This window comes from Ranitomeya variabilis, chromosome 2 (genome assembly GCF_051348905.1).
Source record: "Ranitomeya variabilis isolate aRanVar5 chromosome 2, aRanVar5.hap1, whole genome shotgun sequence".
NCBI classification, from domain to species: Eukaryota; Metazoa; Chordata; class Amphibia; order Anura; family Dendrobatidae; genus Ranitomeya; species Ranitomeya variabilis.
The window spans coordinates 796060177-796078237 of NC_135233.1; the positions used below are offsets into that span (position 1 = coordinate 796060177).

General features: G+C 42.9%; 1 protein-coding gene across 9 annotated transcripts in view; it reads right to left on the minus strand.

The window, feature by feature from the left end:
- Positions 1-18061, minus strand: part of SENP6 (SUMO specific peptidase 6) — a 147676-nt gene that overhangs the window by 55196 nt on the left and 74419 nt on the right. For 6 of the 9 annotated variants that reach the window (XM_077289873.1, XM_077289868.1, XM_077289872.1 and 3 more), the window contains 5 exons: positions 14421-14533; positions 11277-11658; positions 1805-2031; positions 1444-1614; positions 177-210 (listed from right to left, as the gene is read on the minus strand). In XM_077289873.1, the coding sequence (XP_077145988.1) occupies positions 177-210; positions 1444-1614; positions 1805-2031; positions 11277-11658; positions 14421-14533 (927 nt within the window). The remainder of the gene's footprint in view (positions 1-176; positions 211-1443; positions 1615-1804; positions 2032-11276; positions 11659-14420; positions 14534-18061) is intronic. The other 3 variants (XM_077289874.1, XM_077289871.1, XM_077289870.1) reach the window with 1 other exon arrangement.

Sequence of the window (18061 nt, forward strand, 5' to 3'; positions counted from 1 at the left end):
GGCTGCAGTGGTCACAGAACACCTCTTCCAGGAGAGCAGAGGAACAGTGTCTGCTCAAGAGGTATGGACTTTTTTTTGCTATCTTGCCCTGGGCGATTTGACAACAACTTTTACAGGAAACCCCTTTTAGCTAAACTAGATTTGCTGGGTAAAGTGAAGAAATGTGAACTGCTTACCTTCAAGAACAATCTTAATGTGGTCTACACAGAACTGAAAAACAAAATGAATATAAAATGTATTACCCAGACAAAATCTAATTCACAATACTTGAGGATTTACACACATGCTAAACTATAGGGCCCAATGCAACCCTAAAACATTGGGTTCCAGCAGAAACAGATCTATGAGTATTTCTATCTTAGAAGACTTGTGTGCAACAGAAAAACACTTCCAATCATATGAATGGGTTGTTTCTGCTACAAGTACAAGGATTTCAAATAAACAAGACAAATTTCTGAGAATAAATCTGCCGCATGTGAATAATGCTCTGTATATCTGTTAAATCAGCAACATGTAGTCACGGAAAGCTATATTATCACCCCTGTTTTTTTGTATTTTAATTTCATTCTCCCCTCCTTCCAAAAGCCATAACTTTTTTTTATTTTTCCGCCTTCATAGCCGTATGAAGGCTTGTTTTCCTGAGACAAGTCGTACTTCTGAATGAGGTCATTTATTTTTACACAACCTGGAGTGGAAAAAAAAAAAAGGTCTAAAGATCAATTTTTTTTTTTTACTACAGGCCTAAGGACTAAAATGCAGGTAGTTACTAACTAACAGCCTGTTCTACCCAGCAGCGGCCCAGAACGGTCAAGGTCCACTCCTGGCGACAATTCTGCTGCTTCACATTAACAGAGCAGCTCTTCCTCTTCTGGACTGCTGTCAATTGGGCGGGACTGCTGACATCATACTGATGATTGACAGCCAGCTCCCCGCACTTTTACAGCAGTGAGCTGGATGTCAATCAGCATGACCCTGGCAGTCAACAGAGCAGAGCAAAAGAGAAGCAGCTGCGGAAGCCGCAGAATTGCCGACAGGAGCCGTCTGTGACCACTCGGAGCCAGAAGAGATTGACAGCGGGTAGAACAGAAAGGTGGTTAGCAAATACTTGCCTGACTATTTTTTTTCTTTTTCATATAACTTACATAATAACATAGGGAATATTACCCCTAGAGACGAGCTACAGCGAGCATTTCCTTCTGCTAGCGACAGTGACTAACCAGTCTATTGAGAGGGATCTTTCTTACAAAGAGGGGTTGTCGCACAGCCTGAGAGAAGCCGGAATTGGTTTAATTTTTTGCCAAATTTGTAATGAACATCATATACATACATATGCAATCAGTCTTCTTCCCAATCACATTATTCCTCATCAGCTCCATGACCTGCATTCTGACTACCCAAATCACAGAGATCTTTTTCAGATAGGCCTCATCATTTTGCACTCACCACAACAGGTTCCTTTATTATTCGGCAAAGGGTCCCAATACGCAGATTCCGACACAATACGATCATGCTTTCACATGATTTGATAGTATAGCGTAACATGTTGGTTGAATCACTAGGCAACTGGGAAGTTTTACGACGCTTTATAGGAGTTGATGCAACAGGATTGCCATGCTGTAAATTAAATTGTGAGAATTAGTGCTGACCAATAGGACAGAAAATAACACTGACAGCATCTCATTCATAAGATATTGATCGAACATCAATTCATGACTTGTTTATATAAAGGGAAAAAAATGAGCTGGTGAAACCAGATTATTTTAGGGGGTGAAATTCAAGAGATTAAATGGAAACACTGTGCTACCTCATCCTTCATTCTGGCTTTCCTCGGGATGGTGACAGGTGGCTCAGGCTCAGATGGACTACTATATCTGTTATCACCTAAACGGTTTTCTCTCAGAGCAGCTTCTACTTTCCCAGATGACGGAACAGGAGAGGAACAAGCCGAATCTGCAGGCCGAGGAGATATGCTCTCTATCCTGCTCCTGCTTCCAGTGCTAACATTATCTTCATCATCACTAGACAGGATAACTGTTGGAGAAATCAGAACAGTTTATCAAATAAGTATCTATTTTTTAAAGCTATTTTATGTTGCAGTTATTCTTCCCACAAACGGCTAAAACTTTTTCAGCCCTATCTTATCATTATGGTTGTATATATGCACATGTATTCACACACATAACCCCAATTGGGACGCGGTGTAAAATGTAAACATAAAAAGATAACAAGAATGCAATTGTTCGGAAATCTCTTCTAGCCATATTTTATTCACAACAGAATATAGGATACAGATCATAAGGTGAAAATTGGCAACATTGAAAAAACTGTTTTGAAATGTCCAAGTCCATTTTAAGTAAGCGTAAATCCAAAGAAGGCCACAGGGCTTCTGGATTGTGCCAACATATGGCTTCATCCTTGGTTATACAGCTTTAAAGAGGACCTTTCAGCAAACTGGTCTTGCTGATGTAAAAGTGGCTGTTGAGCAGAATAAACTTGTTTTCCTTTATTTTTTAATCAAAGCATTAGCATCTAATGAGTTACCTTTCTTTTTTTGTCCAAGTCAGTTTCCATTAGGACAGTTTCCACTAGGTGCGTGTACTTTTTGTCTTTAAGGATAGATTTTTCTTACAAACCCAGGGCATCCAAATGTATTACTGCCTAAATCATTGGCACTTCCATAATATGTACATCAAAAAAGGGGGGAGGAAGAGAAGCTATATGCCATTAAAAAAAAATCAGACTTTTATTGATATGTATTAAGATAACAATATAGTAAAATGTAAAATCAATAGGGACAACAAATGCAAAAAAAAGACAGCTACAAAAAAGGAAACAGTGCCAGTGTAATGTGCTGATTGCACACTAAGTCACAATCCCATAATATTGCCCCAGACCCAAAATCATGTGCAATACAAAAATAAGCAGGTATGTTCTCAGAAGTATGGAGCAAAAAATTGCTTCTAGTTAGGGGATAAATATCCACTTGAATGAAATAGAACAATGCAGGTGAAGTACCGTATGCGCTGAGATTTGACAATGTCCAAAAAGGCACCGATAGCTGCAAAATGTGCTGAAAGACCAACGGGAAGGGATAGGTGTAAAATGTATATAGGGCACTTTACCTGTAAGCGGATGTGGCACCCCGACGCGCGTTTCGAGTGTAGCTTTGTCCAGGGGAAGTGTAATTTCTCCTGTCTGACCTCGTCACATCTGCCTGCTCAAGTCCAGCATTTAGCACACCCCCAGGGAAACTCAAACTTTCTACCTTTCACACAGACACACGTTTTCTACCTCTCTTCTACCGCTGTTTACCATATCCTCATTTCATGACAAAAACACAGCCACTGTTTTCAGCAACACCACACTGGCATCAGGTATTGACTTGATCGCCCCTCTTGTACATGACAATGAATAGACAACCCTAGCACAGCAATCTCACAAAAAAGCTTTAACAATTGTCCAAGGATGCGAAGCGGCGCTGGAAGAAAACACACTTGCAGGAAGACGTGACATATTCAAACAGGCAATTCTTACATTCAAGTTGGCCCTCACCTCTTCTAAACAGCAATACTTCACAACCCTCATATCTTTAATCCATAATCGCAATTATTCAACAATTAACTCCCTCATTCGTCCACCTTTGCCCCCTCCGGCCTTACTCTTATCTACAAATAACTTTGTAGGACACTTCAAAAATAAGATCTACCAAATCAGCCAAGTCTCTACTGCTTAATCATAAGCTATTCAACAGACCAATGCCCTTCAACTAAAAGTCTCGCACATCTCCAGTCTATTCTTAACTCTACTGCCCGATTATTCCACACCTCCACTTGCTGCTACTCTGCCTTTCCACTCAGGAATGTCTTCATTGGCTCCCAATTTCCCAATGGGTACAGTTTAAACTACTAACATTGAATTATTTATAAAGCCATCCATGATATGTTTCCCCTATATCTCCAAACTAATCTCCATTTATCTTCCCACACATTACTGTATCTCTGTTCCTCACAAGACCTCCTGTTTTCCTCCACACTCATACGTTGCTCACCAATTGCCTCCAAGACTTCTCCTGAGCATCCACAATTCTCTGGAATGTCGTGCCCCAATACATCCAAATATCTTCATCTCCAACAGTCAGAACCTTCAGGCAGAACTTGAAAACTCATCTCTTCAAGATTACAGCTTGCAATGAACCTGCTGTCACCTCACCACCAGCAGAGATTCTGCTACCTCGTCCCAACCTATTGTCTCCTTCCCCAGTAACCTGTGGACAGTAAGGCTATGTGCACACGTTGCGGATTAGCCTTAGGAATTTCTGATGCGGATTCTGCCTCTCCTGGCAGAAAACGCAGCTGCGGCTTTGTCGCGTTTTTTGTGGATTTGCAGCGTTTTTTCTGCGGATTTGCTGCGTTTAACCCCCCTGCGGATTTCTAGAATAAAATGGGTACAAAAACACTGCAGATTCGCAAAAAAGAAGTGACATGCTACTTCTTTGAGGCTATGTGCACACGTTGCTGATTCTCTGCAGATCCGCAGAAACGCTGCAGATCTGCAATTGATTTACAGTACAATGTAAATCAATGAGAAAAAAAAAAAGCTGTGCACACGTTGCGGAAAATCTGCTGCAGACACGCTGCGGTTTAAAAGTAGTAGCATGTCACTTCTTTTTTGCGGATCTGCAGCGTGTTTTTGTACCCATTACATTATAGAAATCCGCAGGGGTAAAAAAAACGCAGTAAATCCGCAAAAAAATCCGCAGCAAAAACGCTGCGGATCCACACAAAAAACGCGACAAATCAGCAGATGCGTTTTCTGCCAGGAGAGGCAGAATCCGCACCAGAAATTCCTAAGGCTAATATGCAACGTGTGCACATAGCCTTAAACCGCAGCGTATTTTCCGCAACGTGTGCACAGCTTTTTTTTTTTCCTCATTGATTTACATTGTACTGTAAATCAATTGCAGATCTGCAACGTTTCTGCACCGCAAAAAACGCTGTGGATCCACAGAAAATCCGCAACGTCGCAACGTGTGCACATAGTCTAAGTCTGGAGGGTAGACCCCTCTATTCCAGTCTGTCATTGTTATTTTGATCACTGTAATTTATATTTGAAGGCAAGCCCTGGTCACATGTACAGCACCATGGAATCAATGGTGCTCAAAAAATAAGTAATTTCAGAGCTTTTATCTTCTTTAATAATCAGCCATAATCTGTACAAATTCATTAAGAAACAAAAAATTTTTTAAGAGGAAAATAAAATAAAGCGTGGTTGCATAAGTGCTAAGCCTCTGTCATAAATGAGGCTATGAGTAGAGTTGAGCTAATTAGTTCGGGTTCCCTCTTATCCGGCAAGCTATAGCGCTTACCGAATAAGCCGGCTTCCTGGATTGCGGCGGCTGATCGGCGCAGCAGCTGTTGCAGCTGTGTCACAGTCACAGCACATGCATGGAGAGCCTGTTTGTTTGGCTCTCCATGCATGTGCTGTGACACAGCCTTGACACATGCAGCTGCGGCGCCAATCAGCTGCCGCGATCCAGGAAGCCGGGTTCCCTCTGCAGCTTATTCGATAAGCACTATAGCTTGCCGAATAAGAGGGAACCTGAACAAATTCGCTCAATTCTAGTTATGAGTTATACAGATCCAAGGCTGTGGGCATTTGACCACTCCCTCCTACCACAGATCCTATGTTCCCTTGGCAGAAAAGACCTTACCCTCTTCTGGATCCACGGATTACCTTTCTAAATGCACATTTAGCATCCCCCGACCTCTCTTTGTTGGTGGCCCTCAAGGCTTTGTCCAGGGACCCCTATTCTTTTCAATCGACACCTTTGGGCTGAGAGAACTCAAAGTCCCAAGGCTTCCATTACCACCTATTCGCTGATGAACTACCTCTCTTGCCCAGACGTCACCTCTCTGCTGTTCTGTATCCCAGAGTGTCTATCAGTCATAGCCTCCTGCTCTTGCATCTTAAAACTCATTGTGGACAAAACTGAACTTATCGTCTTTCCCCCATCTCACCCATCTCCTTTACCCAATCTATGTTTCACAATTAATGACACCATGCTTTCAGAAGTCCTGGAAGTCCACTGCCTCGGAGTAACCATCGACTCTGCCCTGTCCTTCATGTTCTTGCCACGTCTAACTCCAAAATATTTCCTCAACCCTGAATCAACTTAAATTTTAGTGTATGCCCTCAACATCTCACCTTAATTACTGCAAAATCCTCCTCTGTAGCCTTGCACCTCTCCAGTCCGTCCTTAAATCTGTGCTCTAAAAAAATCCACCTCTCTCGCCGCAACTCCTCTGCTTCTCCTCCTTGCAAATCCCTTCATTGGCTCCCAATTCCCCAACATATCCAGTTCAAACCAACACCAAACTAATCTCCCAATATCTTCCAAAGAAACCTCCTCCCAAGAACGTTCTCTTTGCTCCACACTCATACATTCCTCACCCAATCACATCAAAGACTTCTCCCGAGTATCCCTCATCCTATGGAATTCTGTGTGGGTTAGGGGTCTGGTGAGACCCAGTGTAACATCTCATCTAACAAATATCAGGGTCAGATCCAGAAGAACACATGTGCAAGGTCGTTCTGTACTACAACCTTTAAAGTAGCGTCTTCTCTGCAAACAAGTCTCACGAACCAATTGTGTAAGGTTTCTTAATTTCTCCTTTTTCTTGGGTTGTTTTATGTATGTCTTTGTCATTTCACCTTTTGTCAACTTTTCAAGCACCATATTTCCTTTTATTTATTAAACATAAAACTTAATAAGCTTGCTCTTTGTTGCTTCACACCCATGATATGGAGGAGAGAAAATAGGCTGGTTGTGTTTACCTTGTAGGCAAAGTCCAGGCTGTGAATCGTTCAGGAGCTAGAGACAGGTGGGTGTGAATGTGTACCAGTGGGTTTCCCAGTTCAGGTTCCTACAGGCCTAGTAAATCGCAGAGTGGTGGCAGCGGAAAGTGTGGCACAGATGTGGGGACTGTCTGTGGGGTGCGCTTAGTTCATTGTTGACCTATTGCAATAGGTGAGTGGCAAGCTTCTCTTTACGTTCGCATCCAAGACATGTGTGCAGTGAGCGAGTGGTGTTCTTGACATCCTCTTATAATTGAGCAAGTGGTTGTATTCAGAATTATGCAATCACATTTAACCCTCCCATGACCCGGGGTAATTTCATTTTTGCTTTTCGCTCCCCTCCTTCCCAGAGCCTTAACTTTTTTATTTTTCCAACAATATGGCCATGTGAGGGCTATTTTTTAAGCGACAAGTTGTACTTTTGAACAACACCATTGGTTGTACTAGAAAACGGGAAAAAAAATCCAAATGTGGTGAAACTGCAAAAAAAAAAAAAGGGGGCAATCCCACACTTGTTTTTTGTTTGGCTTTTTTGCTAGATCCAATAAATGCTAAAACTGATCTGCCATTATGATTGTTCAGGTCATGTCGAGTTCATAGACACCAAACGTGTCTAGGTTTTTTTTCATTAAAGTGGTGGAAAAAATTTCAAAATTTTACTAAAAAAAAAATAAAATAAAATAAATAAAACAATTTGCGCAGTTTTTCAAGACCTGTAGCGTCTCGTGATATGGAGTTGGGTGAGGGCTTATTTTTTGCCTGCCGAGCTGACGTTTTTAATGATACCATTTTGGTAAAGATATGATCTTTTGATCGCCCACTATTGCATTTTAATTCAATGTCAAGGCGACCAAAAAAAACGTAATTCAGGAGCTTTGAATTTTTTTTATCGCTACGCTGTTTAGCGATCAGGTTAATCCTTTTTTATTGATAGATCGGGTGATTCTCAACGCAGCGATACCAAATATGTGAATGTTTGATTTTTTTATTGTTTTATTTTGAATGGGGCGAAAGGGGGGTGATTTGAACTTTTATATTTTTCTTTTTTTTCATGTTTTACATTTTTTTTTTTTTTTTTTTTTTTTTTACTTTTGCCATGCTTCAATAGCCTCCATGGGAAGCTAGAAGCTGGCACAACTCGATATCAGCTATGGTACATAGAGGTGATGCTCTGATCACCTGACCATTGCTATGTCGACCATAGGGTGGCACTCATTGCAATCCGGCTTCAACAACCATAGAGGTCTCAAGGAGACCTCTGGCTGTCATGCCAACGCGACGATGACCCCCGATCACGTGACGGGGGGGGTCACCGGTGCGCGCAATTCCACCCGCGCCTATTGCGGGCACATGTCAGCTGTTCAAAACAACCATATGATTTTCCCTGCATTTTCTTAGATGCCCTCTATAGAAAAAGTCATGGTTAATAAACAGCTTACAACTTAGCAAAGGAATCTTACTGTTGACCGTTAGTCTGGAGAAGGCTACAAAAAAATTTCTAAGACGCTGGATATACCATGAAGGCAGTCATCAAGACCTGAATTCAAATGAAAATCGATGGGTTGACCTGAAGAGGCCGCTTTACACAGGAAATGCCCTCCCAGTCTGATAGATTTGGATCTCCACTGCAAGGAAGAGTGGTCAAAGATGGCCAATACTATACAGTGGGGGAAAAAAGTATTTGATCCCTTGCTTATTTTGTAAGTTTGCCCACTGACAAAGACATGAACAGTCTATAATTTTAAGGGTAGGTTAATTTTAATATTGATACATAGAATATCAAAAATAAAATCCGGAAAATCACATTGTATAAATCATATAAATTTATTTGCGTTTTGCAGTGAGAAATAAGTATTTGATTCCCTACCAACCATTAAGAGTTCTGACTCCTACAGACCAGTTAGACGCTCCTAATCAACTCGTTACCTGCATTAAAGACAGCTGTCTTAAATAGTCACCTTTATATAAGACTCCTGTCCACAGACACAATTAGTTAGACTCTAACCTCTACAACACGGGCAAGACCAAAGAGCTTTATAAGGATGTCAGGGACAAGATCATAGACCAGCACAAAGCTGGAATGGGCTACAAAACCATAAGCTAGACGCTGGGTGAGAAGGAGACAACTGTTCGTGCAATAGTAAGAAAATGGAAGAAATACAAAATGCCTGTCAATCGATATCGATCTGGGGCACCATGCAAAATCTCACCTCGTGGGGTATCCTTGATCATGAGGAAGGTGAGAGATCAGCCTAAAACTACACGGAGAGAACTTGTTAATGATCTCAAGGCAGCTGGGACCACAGTCACAAGAAAATCACAAGAAAACCATTCGTAACACATTACGTCGTAAAGGTTTAAAATCCTGCAGTGACGCAAGGTTCCACTGCTCAAGAAGGTGGTGGTCTTTGGCATTAACTCAACTCACCGTGTTTGGAAGAAGAGAAATGTTGCCTATGACCTAAAGAACACAGTCCCCACTGTCAAGCGTGTAGGTGGAAACATTATGTTTTGGGGGTGTTTCTCTGCTAAGGGCACAGGACTACTTCACCGCATCAATGTGAGAATGGATGGAACATGTACCATAAAATCCTAAGTAACAACCTCCTTCCCTCCGCCAGACCATTAAAAATGGGTCCTAGCTGGGTCTTCCAGCAAGACAATGACCCAAAACATACAGACAAGGCAACAAAGGAATGGCTCAAAAAGAAGCACATTAAGGTCATGGCGTGGCCTAGCCAGTCTCCAGACCTTAATCCTGTAGAAAACTTATGGAGGGAGTTGAAGCTCTGAGTTGCCAAGCGACAGCCTCAAAATCTTAATGATTTAAAGATGATCTGCAAAGAAGAGTGGACCAAAATTCCTCCTGACATGTCCGCAAACCTCATCATCAGCTACAAAAAACGTCTGACCGCTGTGCTTGCCAACAAGAGTTTTGCCACCAAGTATTAAGTCTTGTTTGCCAGAGGATCAAATACGTATTACTGACTGCAAAATGCAAATAAATTTATATGATTTATACAATGTGATTTTCTGGATTTTATTTTTGATATTCTTTCTCTCAATGTAAAAAATTAGCCTACCCTTAAAATTATAGACAGTTCATGTCTTTGTCAGTGGGCAAGCTTACAAAATCAGCAAGGGTTCAAATACTTATTTCCTCCACTGTATGTACAGTGCTGGTAGAAACCTACCTAAAAAGACTGAATACTGTTATAAAATCATCAAAGGGAGCTTGAACAAAAGTAAAAGTTTTAGGGTAAGTTCACACAGGGCGTTTTTGCTGCTTTTTTTGTCTACACCAAAACCTGATTTCTTGACAGGAAAGAAGCTGCGTCAAAAACACAGGTTTTGGTGCGTTTTTTTGGCTAACTTGTGTCTCTTTGTGCATAGTGCCCCCATGACTTTTCTGCAAAAAAATGCTGCAAATAATTATACCTGCGTTTTTGCAGAGGTTTTTCAATACCCATTCAAGCCAATAGGTGAAAAATGCTGCAAAAACGCTGAAAGACGTGACATGCTCTATGTCCAAAAAATGTAGCAAAGCACAATATCCTGATGTCACAAAAAACCAATGCGTGTACATGAGATTTCTGAAATCTCATAGGCTTTGCTGGTATTGTAAAAAGCAGCTGAAAATTATCATAAAAAAACAGAGCAAAACGCCCAGTGTGAACATAGCCTTAAGAGTGTAAATATTTATGCAACCACATCATTTTGGTTCTTTATTTAGCCACCTGAAGATATTTTGGTTTCTTTCTCAATGGATTTTTACAGATTATGGGCGACATTAAAAGCTTTTTATTAAAGGGGGTTGTCTACTACTCTGACAACCCTTTCTTAAATACTACATTCCCAAGTTTACAACAAAAATAACATACCTCCTGCAAAAGTGCTGTTCCAGGTATGTTGGGTCTCCCTTATCATTGTTATGTCATGCAAGTAAAGCAGCCCCTCATTGATCACTGATTGGCGATTATGCCAAGAAAGCAACTCAGCAAATCAGTGGCAGCTGATGGGCTACTTTGCTCATACTTCCTTCCGGCAAGCCTAGGATGTCCGAAAATAGTGCAGGAACTTCTCCCCTTTAGCAGACACTTATTGTTATGCCACGTGAGCAATGCAGCCAATACCACACGAGCAGTGTTAGACTGACAACAACTTAAAAAAGGTACTTTCAACATATTTGTAAGAGATGCCTTTTTTGTTCAATTTACTACACCAGAGAAAGAACTTTGTTTTTTTGGGGTGAAAGAAGAAAAAAGTTGGAAAACAGCAAACAAAAGGCAATTCGGATTACTTTTTTTTTTGCTTTACAGTGCTTACCGTACAGGCTACATTTTATATTTCGATAAACTGGACTTTCACCAATGTGGCAATACCAACCAGAAACATAAGAACGTTAACCAAACTGTACTTACTTGTGTCGCTTGTTTCTGCCAGTCTACCTCTTAGTTTTGCATTTTTAGTAATCTTGGATAAATTGGCTTCTGTGGAAAGTCCAATTTTCCCATTTGCTGGATAATGCTTCCACCTAGGAAAGTCATTTATTAACGGGTCCATTTTGCTATTCTTGTAGGAATTGCCATAGAAGTTCTTAGTATTTAACGAATGATTATTAGACTTGTCTGTTCCCGCACTTTGATGTATGGATGGCCTGGCTAAGGAAGCAGATGATTCAGAAGATGAAGTGCTTTGTCCGCAAAGTCTTTGTGCATCCCTACAGCTTTGGCATCTCGTCTTACTTTTATTTTCTTTTACACAAGATGTGCAATGTTGAACAGGCTCAACCTGCCCCGTGCTCTACCAAGGAAAGGAAAAGGGTCAGCAGATTTAAGACAATTAGCTGAACACTTAAAAAAAAAAAAAAAAAAACACACCCAACTGTCCTTCACTCATTCTCTCAGTGTCCAGAGATGGGTCTCCACTGCTGCTCCCGGTGTATATCACTGTCTGCAGCACTGCAGCCAATCAGGCCGTGCCTGAGTTAAACGCCACAGTGTTTACAGCAGGTTCCTTGCACAGTAGGAAAAAATACAGCCTCACTCAGAAGGAAATCCGAAGAAGGCATCGTAAATGAGACCTTAGGGGAGGTCTGCTTTAGATAACTCCTTGTAAAAATACAGTTTGGGAAATCTAGTTCCCCGTTCAATATCTCCTTTGGTTACGCAGCATGACCTGGGACTGCCGATTAACTTTAATGAGAACTGTGCAATCGTTCATCTGCCTTGTTTTGTGACTACAATAAAACTGAACCCTTCCAGCACAGTGCCACAACCCCTTTGTTAACAGAAAAAAATGTGGCTTGATAACAATTACTAAAAGGGTTGGCAAGGTTTAACAAAATATCCCTAACTGGAAGTTAATTGTCAAAAATACGAAATTACTCTAGATTCAGGAGGACGATCTACACTACAAGTACGATTATTATAAGGGCTACCGTATTTTTTGGATTATAAGATGCAGTTTTTCCCCCCAAAGTTGGGGGGAAAATGGGGGTGCATCTTATAATGCGGACATACCTTATCGGAGCGCCGCTTATGCGCTGTGTCCGGCAGCCATTTTCCCAGAATCCACCGCACAGGAAACCACGGAACTGCGGGGGCTCTGGCCTTTCACAAAATGTTTGCAGAGCCCCCCGCAGCATCGCCGGGACTCAGCGCAACAGCAGAACCAGACACAGCACAGCAGCAGCACCGGACATTGGAACACCCCCTCATCCCAGCCTGCGGCATCACCCCACTCTGCCTCCTCCAGCAGCGACCCCGCTTCACTGCAGCCACCTATTGCTATTTTTCTCCTCAAAACTTGCGGTGCGTCTTATAATCCGGAGTGTCTTAAAATCTGAAAAATACGGTAAGCTTTCTATATATGAATATAGAAATGGTTTAACTTGAAGTTTGTCAGTGATAGACTCCCTTTAACTTTACCAAAATTAAAAAAGTGGAGAAACAAAAAATGTTCCTGTCAAAATTAGTTGCGTCTTAGCCAGACAACCTTTTGTATAAATGACAATTGGGATCTACCAATAAAAAAATAGAACTGGATTTAAAATCTGTGTACAAAACACAAACTATAGCGTTTTTAATGCGAACATATAGATATACAGTGAAACCTCTTTACAGCAAGTGTTACATTTAAAAAAAAACAACAAAAAATACAAACGCTTTCTTCCACGATGGTCCTCTCATTAATGGCCAGGACAATTACCGTATATACTCGAGTATAAGCCGAGATTTTCAGCCCCAAAAAAACGGACTGAAAGTGCCCCTCTCGGCTTATACTCGAGTCATGGAAGGCAGGGGGGTCGGCAGGTGAGGGGGAGCGACGCCTGTCAAATACTCACCTGCTCCTGGCGCTCCTGACGCTGTCCCTGCATGTCCCACGGTGTTCGGCGCGGCAGCTTCTTCCCCTCTTCAGCGGTCACGTGGTACCGCTCATTAAAGTAATGAATATGGACTGCACTCCCACATTTATACAGGAAGAAGCTGCCGCGCCGAACACCGTGGGACATGCAGGGACAGCATCAGGAGCAGGTGAGTATTTCATATTTACCTTCCCTCGTTCCACTGACGCTCCGTCTTCCCGTCCTCTGCTGTGACTGTTCAGGTCAGAGGGCGCGATGACGTACTAGTGTGCGCGCCGCCTTCTGCCTGAACAGTCAGTGCAGAGAGATGGGACGCTGAGGAGCAGCGACGAGAGGGGAGTATATCTTTTTTTTTTTAGTGCAGCAGCAGCATTACATGTGGCACAATGCTGTATGGAGCGTCTATGGGGCCATAAAGAACTGCATGGAGCATTATATGGGGCATCTATGGGACCATAAAGAACTGCATGGAATATTATATGGGGCATCTATGGGGCCATAAAGAACTGCATGGAGCATTATATGGGGCATCTATGGGGCCATAACTGCATGGAGCATTATATGGGGCATCTATGGGGCCATAATGAACTGCATGGAGCATTATATGGGGCATCTATGGGGCCATAATGAACTGCATGGAGCATTATATGGGGCATCTATGGGGCCATAACTGCATGGAGCATTATATGGGGCATCTATGGGGCCGTAACTGCATGGAGCATTATATGGAGCATCTATGGGGCCATAAAGAACTGCATGGAGCATTATATGGGGCATCTATGGGGCCATAATGAACTGCATGGAGCATTATATGGGGCATATTTGTATATGGAGCGTCTTATGGGGCCATAATGAACTGCATGGAGCATTATATGGGGCTCCTGATTCAATATGGATATTCAAAAGCACTTAAACTACTGATGTCTCAATTAATTTTACTTTTATTGGTATCTATTTTTATTTTTGACATTTACCGGTAGCTGCTGCATTTTCCACCCTAGGCTTATACTCGAGAGTTAATAAGTTTTCCCAGTTTTTTGTTGCAAAATTAGGGGGGTCGGCTTATACTCGGGTCGGCTTATACTCGAGTATATACGGTAGATTAAGATTAGGGGGCCGTCTCCTCATAAAAGTGTCCTGAGAGGTTTTACTGTACCAACTTTACTTAGAGCTATAAATAATGTGATAATGAACACACCTCTCTTGTTGATAAACATGTATGAAAACTGCTTTTCCGAGTCTGCTGTACCTTTCTCCTTAACACGGGCTCTGGCTCCATCTCAGAATCCTCTTCTGTGCACTGCATGTCTTCTGCAAAAAAGAAAGCAGGTTCTTTAAAGCAGGGCTGTGGAGTCGGAGCCCATTTTAGCATGGAAATTGAGGAGTCGGAGGTTTGGCTTACAGACTTCACAGACCTGCTTTAAAACGGGAATCTGTCAGTACGTTCAACTTAACCAAGTGGTCCATATGGCATGCAGGTCCTACAAAGTTGATTAAAATCATATTTTGTTTGCAATCCCATGTCTTATTCCAAAGAAATCTACATTTTTCTTACATGCAAATGAGCTTTTAAGATCCATGTGCCAGGTATAGATCTTCTTGAGAATCTGCCTCCACAGCTTAATTTTAAATGAAAGAGGGAATTACCTGTGTGAGACATGCAGATCAGGAGCACATACTCTCAGTCATTGCATGGCTCACACTGGTAATGCTCTATCATTTAAAAATGATCTGTTAAGATCCATGTGCCAGGTATAGATCTTCTTGAGAATCTGCCTCCAGAGCTTAAAGGGAACCTGTCACCCCGTTTTTTGAAGATGAGCTAAAAATAGCGTTAAATAGGGGCAGAGCTGGGCGTTACATTAGTGTCTTTGTGTGCCTTTATTACCCACCTATGCTGCTGAAATACCTTTGTAAAGTCGCCGTTTTCTGCTGTCACTCACGCTGGTCTGGTCCTATGGGCGTGGTGTAAGCGCTGTTTCTCCCCCAGATCAGGCTCATCATTACGTTGGTGGCGTAGTGGTGTGCGCATGTCCAAAAGGCGAATCCACTGCCCAGGTGATGAAAAACAGCGCGATCTGCGCTATTCAGCCGTTTACCGGTGGGCGCGGCCATCTTTCCTGTGGCCGCGCGTGCGCAGATGGAGCGCTCTGCTGCCCGGGGCTTCAGGAAAATGGCCGCCGCGATCTCCATCTGCGCACGCGCGAAATCCTGCGGCCATTTTCCTGAAGCCCCGGGCAGCAGAGCGCTCCATCTGCGCACGCGCGGCCACAGGAAAAGTGGCCGCGGCTCTGCATGCCGGCGCCGGTATGTGCCTGCGGGGCTGTACTGGGGGCGGGCGGGGCTGTGCTGGGGGCGGGCGGGGCTGTGCATGTGCTGGGGGCGGGGCTAGGAAGGGAATCCTCGATGTGATGTGCGTGGCTCTGCGTGCCGGTATGTGCTGGGGTCTGCTGCGGGGGTGGTCTTTGGGGTGTGTGTGTGTGAGTCTCTGTGCAGGCATCATCCGATGGGACTACAAGTCCCATCGGACGATGCCTGCTACAATGACAGTGATTGACACATTAGCCAATAATGGGACAGTAGTAGTCCCATCATCCGGCTAATGTGTTGAATGTAAAAAAAAAACAAAACACATATACAGTACATACACACATACAGAACATGCGCCATGCGACGACAAGCAGCATGCGACAACATGCGCCATGCGACAACATGCGCCATGCGACAACATGCGACGACATGCAGCATGCGACGACATGCGCCATGCGACGACATGCAGCATGAGACAACATGCAGCATGCGATGACATGCGCCATACGACAACATGCGCCATGCGACGACATGCGGATCCGGCAAAAAAAACGTGTGAAACTGAGCTGTGAAATGATGAACCCGGCCTTGGAATCCGTTTTTTCATGCATGTTTCCATTCAAATCATGCACACTTTCCGTTTATTTACTTATTTCCAAAAACGGCATTAAAACCGCACATAAACCGCACCAAAAAAGGCATCAAAATTGCACCAAAAACTGCATCAAAACTGCACCAAAAACTGCATCAAAACCTGGTGCAGTTTTGCAGTTTTGGTGCAGTTTGCAGTTTTGGTGCGGTTTTGATGCAGTTTTTGGTGCGGTTTTGATGCAGTTCTTGGTGCGGTTTTGATGCAGTTCTTGGTGTGGTTTTTGCGCAGTTTTGATGCAGTTTTTGGTGCAGTGTTGATGCAATTATGGTGCGGTTTTGATGCGTTTTTTCAGTTTTGATGCGTTTTTTATGCAGTTTTTTGCACGGTTTTGATGCATTTTTTAATTCGCTTTTGTTGCGGTTTTTGCGCGGTTTTTAGTCGTTTTGGTGCGTTTTTGAAAGGTAAATAAAGATGTATTATTGAACAAAAAAAAAAAAAGATTTGTGATGTCATTATTGTCCAACCTCCTCTTTTACATTTGTCCAACCCACACTCCATTAAACACACAGATAGACAGATAGATGATAGATGAAATGGATAGACAGATCTACATATAGATAGATCTATAGATGCATACATCTATCTATTCCTATATCTATCTGTAGATGTGTCTGGATAGATATATCTATTGATAGATGTATGGATAGCGTAGGGTGTGTGTCCACTGTCCAGATTACATCCGAATGAGCTGCAGATTGGATGCTGCGTACTTGTAGTCCCATCGGATGATGCCTGCACACACACCCCAAAAGACCCCCCGCACAGCCCCACACACACACACACGAACAGCCCGCAGACCCCGCACACACCTGAACAGTCCCACACAGCGCCGCACACATCCGAACAGCCCGCAGACCCCGCCCGCCCACACATACACGCACACCGTCACCGCCCACACACTTCCATCCTCCCGAGCTGCTGCGTTTCTCGGACCCACATCCGCAGCAAAACTGCAGATCTTTTTTACATCTGCGGTTTTGCTGCGGATGTGCCCAAGTCAATGAAAGTCTAAAGGTGCAGAAACGCTGCAGTTCCGCACAAAAGAAGTGACATGCTGCGAGAAAAAAAAGCTGCGTTTCGGTGCGGCTTTTTCCGCAGCACCCCTCAAGGTGCTCAAAACCACATTCAAGAAGACTATTAACCCTTCAGGTGTTTCATAGGAATTTTTGGAATGTTTAAATAAAAATGAACATTTAACTTTTTTTCACAAAAAATTTACTTCAGCTCCAATTTGCTTTAATTTACCAAGGGTAACAGGAGAAATTGGACCTCAAAAGTTGTTGTGCAATTTGTCCTGAATAAACTGAAACCCCATATGTGGGGGTAAACCACTGTTGGGGCACACAGCAGAGCTCGGAAGGGAAGGAGCGCCATTTGACTTTTCCATGCAAAATTGACAGGAATTGAGATGGGACGCCATGTCGCATTTGGAGAGCCCCTCATGTGCCTAAACACTGAAACCCCCCACAAGTGACAACATTTTGGAAAGTAGACCCCCTAAGGAACTTATCTAGATGTGTAGTAAGCACTTTGACCCACCAAGTGCTTCACAGAAGAGTATAATGCAGAGCCATGAAAATAAAAAATCTATTTTTTTTTTCCACAAAAATTGTTTTTTAGCCCCCAGTTTTGTATTTTCCCAAGGGTAACAGGAGAAATTGGACCCCAAAAGTTGTTGTCCAATTTTTCCTGAGTACGCTGATACCCCATATGTCGGGGGGAACCACCGTTTGGGCTCATGGCAGAGCTCAGGAGGGAAGGAGCGCCGTTTGGAATGCAGACTTAGATGGATTGGTCTGCAGGTGTCACGTTGCATTTGCAGAGCCCCTGATGTACCTAACCAGTAGAAACCCCCCACAAGTGACCCCAAATTGGAA